Source organism: Macrotis lagotis, chromosome 1, assembly GCF_037893015.1.
Source record: "Macrotis lagotis isolate mMagLag1 chromosome 1, bilby.v1.9.chrom.fasta, whole genome shotgun sequence".
NCBI lineage: Eukaryota > Metazoa > Chordata > Mammalia > Peramelemorphia > Peramelidae > Macrotis > Macrotis lagotis.
The window spans coordinates 885033477-885043508 of record NC_133658.1 but is presented as its reverse complement, the minus strand read 5'-3'; the positions used below and the strand labels follow the sequence as shown (position 1 = coordinate 885043508).

The 10032-nt window shown below is 38.4% G+C and overlaps 1 protein-coding gene across 1 annotated transcript in view; it reads left to right on the top strand.

Moving 5' to 3' along the window:
- Positions 1–1982: 1982 nt before the first annotated feature.
- The window catches only part of CA6 (carbonic anhydrase 6), a 22816-nt gene continuing 14766 nt past the window's right edge, over positions 1983–10032 (top strand). Inside the window, exons 1-2 of the mRNA XM_074216987.1 lie at positions 1983–2160; positions 4019–4210. Of these exons, the coding sequence (XP_074073088.1) occupies positions 2076–2160; positions 4019–4210 (277 nt within the window). The 5' untranslated portion in view covers positions 1983–2075. The remainder of the gene's footprint in view (positions 2161–4018; positions 4211–10032) is intronic.

Sequence of the window (10032 nt, the reverse complement as noted above, 5' to 3'; positions counted from 1 at the left end):
CCAAGAAAGATCAGATGAGAAGGGTCCATTTTACTATTGTTTTAAGTAGGATGTTGCAAAGGTAATAGTGTTCCCCCTCCCCACCAGCAGGGGGATTAGTTTGGCACAAGAGAGAAATGGTAGGCTAGCAGAACAACTAGTACAGCTGTTTATTCACAGTATCAGACAGCTCTTTGTAGCAGAAAACCACAAAATTAGCATACGAGATAAAATAATGATGTATCTCAAACTTGTGCAGGATGTAAGCTAGCAGAATGTAACCCAGGTCAAGAAGTTCAGGTACAGGGCTATCACACAAGTGAAGTCATGGATGATACAGTTATGTTATCACAGCAGAATTCCATGGAGAGCCTTCAGCTCAAGGGTCACCCAAGCCTGGGTTTTTAAGTCATAAACTGACCTTTCATCCAGACTTACCCCAGCAGCTCTCAACACAAAGGGTAGAACTGGACAGGCTGGGTACATAGTTATTTATACTTTCAGGCCTTTTAAAGAAAAACTTTTACTGATTAGAGAATGCAGGTTAAAACAACTCTGAGATACCACCTCACACCTATTACTTTGGTTAATGTGACAGAAAAGGAAAATGATAAATACTGGAAGTGATGAGGAAAAATTGGAATACAAATGCATTGTTGGTGGAATTGTGAATTGGTTCATTCTGGAGAACAATTTGGAAGTATGCCCAAAGGGCTATAAAATTGCACATACCCTTTGTCTCAGCAAAAACACTAATAGGTCTGTATCCCAAAGAAATGAAAGAAAAGGGGAAAGGACCAATTTGTACAAACATATTTATAGCAGCTCTTTTTGTATTTGCAAAGGACTGAAAATTGAGGGGATGCCCATGAACTGGGGAGTGGTTGAACAAGTTGTAGTATATTATTGTGATGTAATACTATTGTAGTATAAGAAGTGACAAGCAGGATGGTTTCCAAAGAACCTGAAAAGACATAAATGAACTGATACAGAGTGAAATGAATAGAACCAGCAGGACATTTGTAACAGTAAAATTGTGAAAGACTTAACTATACTGATCAAGAGAATAATCCAAGGCAATTCCAAAGGATTTATGGGGGAAAATGCTCTCCCTCTCTAGAGAGAGAGAACTGATGAACTCTGGAGTGAAGCATATTTTCTTCACTTTTTTATTTTTCATTGTTTTGTTTGTGTTTTGCAACACAGCTGATATGGAAATGTGTTTTGCATCCCCACATATGTCTAATCCATAGCAAATAGCTTGCCTTTTCAAAGAGGAAGTGAGGACAAGGGGTGAGAAATTCAAAAATTTTAAAAATGAATGTGAAATGTAAAGACTAGCAGATTGCCATCTCTGGGGAGTGGGGGAAATTGTAAAACTCAAATAAATAAAATCTTTTAAAAATGAATGTTATTTTTTTACATGGAATTGGGAAACTTTTTTGAAATAAAAATAATTATTAAAAAGAAGTGACATAGGGGAGGCTAGGTGACGTAGTGGATAAGCACCAGCCCTGGAGTCAGGAGTACCTGGGTTCAAATCCAGTCGCAGACACTTAATAATTACCTAGCTGTGTGGCCTGGGGCAAGCCACTTAACCCCGTTTGGCTTACCAAAAAAAAAGAAGTGACATAATCAGTAATCTCTAATCAGTAAAAACTTTTCTTTTAAAGGTCAGAATGTATATATGATCATTTAGTTCAGCCTGTCCTGTTTTACCCTTTGCAACAACCCATTTAAAACAATAACATCATTACCACAATGTACCTTTCTCATCTGATATTTTTTGGGGAGGCTGAGATGGATGTTTGACTTGTCTTCTCAGGAGGCATCAGGGTGATTGCTAAACAGCCTAATATTATCAAAAGTCCCTTTAAAAGCCACACAGTGAAGACTTTGTAATTGAGGCAGGCATAGGACAGGAAAAGAACCCAAAGCAAAGAGAGCCAGGATGTGGAGACCATCCAAAACAATGGCATTTTCCACACTCTTACATTTGGCAAACCGTGTCTTTGGAAACTGAGAGAGAGCTCTTTAGCTGTACCTTGAAATTAGCTGCTACTGGTTTTGGTTCTTCTTTCAGACTCCGCTGTACCATGAGGACATCAGTGGCCCTGCTTGCTCTGCTCCTCACGGTCCACACTGAGGGAAATACCAGTGGACACAGCTGGACTTACCCAGGTAATGTTCACTTTCTCTAGGGGTCCAAATAGTGGGAGGTTCTTTTAGTCTGGAATGGGCTAGCTTTGATTTTTGGGTTTGATCTCAGTTAATGGACCATCATTTATTAAATACCCACTATTTGTTAGGTACTGTGCTAAGCTCTGGAAACCCAAAGAAAGGCAAACACATCCCCTGTCAAGGGAGCTCATTTTTAAAAGAGGGATCATGTACTCATTTTGACCTTATATTGGTATTCTATGCTGGTCTTTACCTAATTTCTGCCTTTTTCTGCTATTTTTTCATTCCCCGCCGCCCCCGCATATTTTGTCAAATAGTGAGTTCTTATCTTAGAAGCAGGAGTCTTTAGGTTTGTCAAACTGTAGACTACTATAATTATTTACTTCTCTTTCTTGTGTACCTGGAGATCCTTATCTGGCCAGTGAACTCAGGTGGTTCTGGAGAAGAAAGTGAGGCTAGTGACTTAGCTCAGCCCCTGTCACTCAAATCCAATTCATGTACTTATTCACCATGATGTCATGGTGAAAACCATGACCAAAAGACAAAAACAAAAACAAAAAAATAAAAATCTTTCTTATTGGGAGAGATAATACATAGGGGGGAATGGTAGCCAGGAGAGGGTCTCTGCTCCTCTCTTTATGTTGCCCCTTTTACTGTTGCTACTCAGTTATTTTTTTTAATTTTTTTTTAGGTTTTTGCAAGGCAAATGGGGTTAAGTGGCTTGCCCAAGGCCACACAGCTAGGTAATTATCAAGTATCTGAGGTCAGATTTGAACTCAGGTTCCTCCTGACTCCAGGGCTGGTGCTCTGTCCACTGCACCACCTAGCTGCCCATATTCAGTTATTTTTCTATCATGTCCTACTCTTTTGACTCCATTTGGATTTGAAAATTTTTTTTCCCTTTTTCTCACTTGTGGTTTTCTTGACAGAGATGCTGAAGTGGGTTTGCCATTTACTTCTCTCGCCCATTTTATAGGTGAAGAAACTGAGGGGAAACAGGGGTTAAGGGACTTGTCCAGATTCATAGAGATAGGAAGTGACTGAGGCTAGATTTGAACTTATGGAGTTCTGAGATACTGATTTTCTCTAGAAGGAGGTCATCAGGGCCAGATTGAGATCTTTTAGAGAATACCAGACTTTGATTCTACACCACTCTTCAGAGAGGTAAGAAGGTATGATAACTAAAATGTGAGAGCTAGAGTCAGGAAGACTTGGGTTTAAATCACACATAATAGGAAAGAAGCAAGCATTTGTTTTGCAACTAAATCCTTTACAGATATTATTTCATTTGATACTCATAACAATCTTGTGAAATAGGCACTGTTACTATTCCTATTTTACAGTTGAGGAAACTGAGGCAGACAGAGGTAAAATAACTTATTCAGGTTCACATAGCTAATAAGTGTCTGCATCTGAATTTGAACTCATATCTTCCTGATTCCAGATCCAGGATTCTTTTCACTAGGTCACCTAGATCTTGTAGATGGATGCCAATAGTTTCTATAAGGTAGGGGCAGCTAGATAGTGGATAGCATACTGGGTCTGGAGTCAGAAAGACTCATCTTCCTGAATTCATATCTGATCTTAGACACTTGTTATAGCTGTGTGACCTTTGACAAGTCACTTAATTTTTTTTGTTTGCCTCTGTTTCCTCATCTTTTAAATGAGCTGAAAAATGACTCCTGTATCTTTGCTAAGAAAACCCAAATGAAGTCATAATCAGACACAAATGAAAGACGACTCAACAAAAAATAGGAACAGCATAAAACCTTCTCTTGATTCCCTCCCAACCTGGGCCAATTCCTTCATCACAGTTTCATTGTAGTATTATTATTATTTCCTTTTTTCCCCCATCTAGAAAAAGGAAGCCAAGATAGAGCTGCCTGGTCTAAAGACTTTCCAACTTGTGCAGGAGAGAAACAGTCTCCCATCAACATCAAGACAAATGACGTATGGGTGAACCCATTTCTGAAACCTCTAAAATTGAGTGGTTATGACTTTCAGGAAGGAGAGTTCCAGATGATCAACAATGGTCATTCCGGTAAGACTTGAAAAGGGAAGTATGGAGGGGCAATGGCCCCTAAATGGACTGAAGATTGTACCAAAGTTCTAGACAGAATACTCGGCAGAATATAGACTCTAAAAATTACATGAATCAATTCTTCACAACAATAACACATATGGAAGGGAATATCTGTGTGATATCTATTTGGAATTTTGACTCTTATGCCCTAGCACAAAAAATTAATATTTAGCTAAGGACACATATAAACCTATATCAGAAGAGAGGAAGAGGAAGAAAATTTGGAATTTAAAATCTTAATAATAATGAATGTTTAAAACTATCTTATTTTGTAATAGGAAAAATAAAATACTATTTAAAAAGATCTAGATAAGAGATTAAGATGAACTTCATGTAAAATTTGAGTTAGTCACCAGGAGGGGATGGAGCAGCTATTCTTCCCTGTGGTCACTGGAGGCAATGCCAATACTGGCCACTAGAAGACACTCAAGTCTGAAAACTCCCAAGCAATTTAGGGGTTCTCTTTTGTGATTGATTCAAAAGCTATTTTTAATCCTTCGTTGATACTGTCTAGATTAGGAGATGAAGTAGTCATACAATTTTAGAATATGGAATTTACATTTATAGTTTTGTTTCTGCTCTGCTCTTCCCCCATACACTTTGGGTACTTCAACTTCAGAAGTCATAGATTTAGACATAGGGTACATAATCATAGACATTTATTAAAGAACAAAAAACAAAATGAAAATGGAAACAGGAAAAGGAAAACTCTCCTTCATCCAGGCAAAGACAGTCATCACTAACTCTCCAAGCCACAGTTGATACTAAAGGGGTGTTCACTTATTCTTATTTGGAATAAAATAATGTAAGGACATATGACCAAGGCAGCTCCTGCCTCAGATACTTCAGAACCCTGATACCTTTTCTTTTCTTCTTGTTTCTTTCCATTACTCCCTTCTTGGGCACAGCTATAATCCTTATTTTACAGATTAGGAAACTGAGGCAAAGAATGGTAAAGGAACTTGTCCAGGGTCTCACAGCTAATGTGTATCAGAAACATGGCCCAAACCTAAGACTTCCTGACTCCAAAGCCTAGTCTTTAAGTCATTTCGCTCTTGTTGCCTCCTTAATATGTCTGCCCCACCACCTTCAGCTCACATTTTAACTCCATCTTTGACAATTTTTTCCAACTCATCTTCTGATTTTACTGATTTCTGGTTGTCAGTAGGAAAAGCCATTGACAGAATTTATGTTGACATTAACAACATCTTATATTGTACAGCTACTGTGTCTGAGGAGCTCAAAATGCTTTAAAAAGAGATCTGATATTTTTCTAGAGTCAAAAAGAACAAAATTCTCATTTCTTTCTCTGGTAAAGATCAAACACCAGAAACAATATTTCAGATAATCCTTCTAGGATTCATGTAAGAGCATTGTTGTATAAGCCACAGCAGAAGCGGGAGAAAGAATGGTCCAATGGAAAGAACCTTTTTTTTTTGCCTTAATCAAGAGAAAAATAGACTCGAATGTCACCTCTGATGCTTACTAGTATGTGACTCTGGGCAAGACTCAGTTTTTTCATCTGTAAAGTGATAATAGCAGCTATCTTTTAGGGCTATTGAATTACAATCAAATAATATGATGGATGGTAAATACTGGATAGATCTTAAATTGCACCTTTGTTGAGCATGCTGATGGCAAATGTAGTCTCCCATGGCTTTTAACTTTCTCATTGACTCATGATATAGACTTGACCAAAGGTGCTAATAAAATGGAAATCATCACCTTAAGAAGTAGAGCCAATTCTCAGTTGCCTGTGGTTTAAAGGGGATAAGAGTAACACGAACAACTCAAACTTACCAGTGTACAAACTTCGTGGCATTTCTTTCCCTAGAAATCCTCTAGAAATTGGAATTTCACTTTTTTCTACTTCCCCTTAAGTCTTCCCAGTGGTGAAATGGATAAATAGCAGGTGGCAAAGACAAAGAGAATGTAAAATATACATGAAATAATAATAACTGTGGGTGGACCCAGTGCATGAAGTGAGTCAGGGGCATGTTTCCCTTCTTTTTCCACTGAGGTCTCCATTTCTTTTTTATTAATATTTTATTTTTTCAATTACATGCCAAGATGATTTTCTTTTAAATATAATTTTTTAAAAAATTACAGGGTTAAGTGACTTGCCCAAGGTTACACAACTAGGTAATTATCAAGGCTCTGAGGTTGGACTTGAACTCAAGTCCTCCTGACTCTAGGGGTGGTGCTCTACCCACTGCACCACTTAGTTGCCTTTTGCTCATGATTTCTAACAGAACAGTAGTACTCCATCACATTCATACATAGTTTGTTCAGTCATTCCCCAAATAATGGGCATCCTGAGGGTTTGATTTCTGAAATTCTGAAAAGCACACATTTCAGACCAGGTTCAGTCCTGGGAGTGACTAGCATCTAAGGAGAGGGCTTAGTCTTTCTTTTCTCCTTGTCGTTTGGTCCTTAAGCTTTCCCCAATCTAATGCCTTAGGGAAAAATTGCTTAAAGGTTAGGATTAATTGCTATTTAGGGTCTCCCCAAAGGGGAATAGTGATAGAGTGGTACTTCATGAACAATATGAAACAGGATATATATATTTCTTCCAAAAGAAATGTTAAACAGAAAAATCCCTTATAGCTTGCATTGACAGAAAGATTTTAATAAGTAGTAGTAATAACTTCTATCTGTTCTCAGGAGGTTGCCATTAAAATCTCTTTAGAACATAAAAGAAATTATGGATTTACTACATGGACATTCCATATTTCACCTTAGCTCTGCACTGTCCTCTTCATAATAGATGACTTATGCAAACTGTCAGGACTGGGTTCATCACGCTGCTGAAAATCAGTTTTGAACATTGGTGTAGTTGCCAGGGACTTCTTCCTTTGTGGCCATGGCATATAGTTTATATATGCTCATATATGTGTGTATATTATTATTTATGTATATATTTTATATATATAGTATTTATATGTAGATATTATATATAGTATTGACTTTACTTATGTCTTTACATATATAATCTAATGGGGGAGACAATATGCAAACAAATAAATACTAAATGAGCACAACAGAGAATACAAAGGAAATAATACACAGAGGGCAGGTACTAGGATTAGAAACAAAAAGGGATTTTATTTAGAATTTAAAAGGAAGCCAGGTTGCTCAGTAGGGCAGAAATGAGGCAGGACAACATTGCAGGCATGAGTGAGAGCCACAGAAAGTACTCAGAACAAAGAGACAGAGTGTTTTGTTAGTAAAATAGCCAGGAGGCCAGTGTCAATGAATTGAAGAGTTCATATTGAGGAGTGAGGTGTAGGAGGACTCTCCTTTTAGATATCTTGTGGATTGATCCTTCAATGCCCTTACAATTCTGTCACCTCTAACACAGACAACACAGACTTCCACCATGCCTAATAGATAGAGTGTAGCTGTTCCCATCTTTTTTTCTCTATTGACATTTCTACTTCCTCATTGGTGACTAAGATATCAGTCTGTGTATGATCCCTCTACTCTGATGAAGAAAAAAGCCCTAGAAACCTTTACAAATCTTTTCTCTTTTCATGCTATTTTTTCCCCCTCCTTTCATTTCATCCTTTAATGCCTTCAAGATGCCCTGGCTTAAGTAGGGCTTCTCACTAAACCTTATGTAAACTTGCTTCTCCCTATACTGGCTTCTTACTATTTTATGAGACCTTAATGCTCATAATCTCCACTATCTTCTATGAGATTTTACAAATGAGCTTATATCCTTATATCTCCTCATTGCCACATCATTTCACTTGGCAAGGAGATCAGTTGTTTGTGAAATAAAGTGCTTTCTATGCTGCTTGATCTTTTTTGTGGCAATTGATTTACATCGGTTAAAATTCTTTGCAAAATGGTCTGTCATATTCAATTTTAATTCCTTTCCACGTTTTTTCTATCAATAGCTCATTTAAATAGACGGGCTTTAATCACATTCTTGCTGCTCTTTTTGCAGTTTCAATATTAAGATGACCCAGTGTTCCCGTGAAATGTTGCCATTGGACACTTGGTATAGTCACTCTAGCTACTCATTTATTTGCTCCAAGGAGACTCACTTTTTTTTTCTTCTGGCTCCATTGATTGCTGTTGCTTGTCCTTTGTTCTTGAAGACAACCATGATATCATGATAATAATAATAATAATAACTGAAATTTATATGCTACTTTATAGATTAGATTGTTAGCTCCATAAAGGCAGGGATTGTCTTTTGCCTCTTTCTGTCTCCCTGATCCTTAGTGATGTAGAGAATTGTGAACATGATAGAAACAAAATCTATTAAATGGGTGGAGGTTCCTGCTCCTGAGATTCTGCCTCTCTTGGACACTGTTGATTGTATCCTGTCTCTCCTTGACCCTACTGTTTATTTCTTATTCCCCATTTTCCCCTTCGCCTAATTTTGGCTGTAGACACTGGTGGGCAAGAAATGATGTGTTGAAAGGACAGGAAGGACCAGTATGTGGTTTGCCTGGTTTGACCAATATGTGGGGGTTACCTGACTCCAAGGTGAAAAACTACTCTCCAAGCACCACCCTATGTCCAGCCTACAATGGGGGAGTATTTAACAGAAAGCACCAGCCCTTTGGACTTCTTACTTCTTCTGCCTCCCATAAAGAAGGCTGGGCCTTCCTCTGGCTTTTCCTTAAACCATGTGGAGCTCCATGGGCTTCACCATGTGGCCTGCCTACCTCTCTCTCTCTCTCTCTATCTGTCTCTGTTTCTCTGTCTCTTTCTGTCTTTGTCTCTATATCTTTCTCTCTCTGTTTATCTGTCTCTTTCTCTCTTTCTGTCTCTCTCTGTCCCTCTGTCTCTGTCTGTCTCTGTCTCTCTATCTCTGTCTCTGTTTCTCTGTCTCTTTCTGTCTCTGTCTCTCTTTCTCTCTCTGTTTATCTGTCTCTTTCTGTCTCTGTCTCTCTGTCTCTGTCTCTGTCTGTCTGTCTCTCTCTCTCTATCTCTGTCTCTGTTTCTCTGTCTCTTTCTGTCTTTGTCTCTCTCTCTTCTCTCTCTGTCCCTCTGTCTCTGTCTTTGTCTCTGTCTCTGTCTCTGTCTCTCCCCGCCCTTTCCAGACTTCTACTGAGCCTTGGTAGCGGGTCTGGCCTTCCCTTAACCTCTGCTTAACTTTCCTACTACTTTCTTTTGTGTTGTCATTTCTTTAATAAATCTCCATTTGCTTTTGCACCGGCATTCCTGGGTTGGAGTGATTCTTTCAGGCAGATAAACGAACAATCGGCAACATTAATAAATGCTTATTGAATCCACAGAGTGAAAGGATGAATATTTAAAAATTTTCCAAGTACTTTCCATATATTATCACATCAAACTTCACAATTCTTTACCACAACCTTATAATGTAGGTACTATAGGTATTATCATGTACTTTTGTAGATAAGGAAACTGAGACTCAATGGGCTTTTTCTAGGATCAAAAATTCTGAAATTTCTTTATTTGATTATAGTTTTTTTTATGCTTTGACAGAGTTCCTTCTTGTCAAGATTAGCTTACATGTATACTTAATCTCAATTTCTTCCATTTCCATGGTAGGGTAAGATTGCCCCCACAAATGTTTCCCCCCCCCCTCTCTTTTAAGGTTTTTGCAAGGCAGATGGGGTTAAGTGGCTTGCCCAAGGCCACACAGCTAGGTAATTATTAAATGTCTGAGACTGGATTTGAACCCCAGGTACTCCTGACTCCAGGGCTGGTGCTTTTTCCACTGTGCCACCTAGCCGCCCCTCCCTCCCTTTTTAATCTTTAATCTCTCCTCTCTGCTGGCTCCTCTGCTGCTTGCAAACATGACA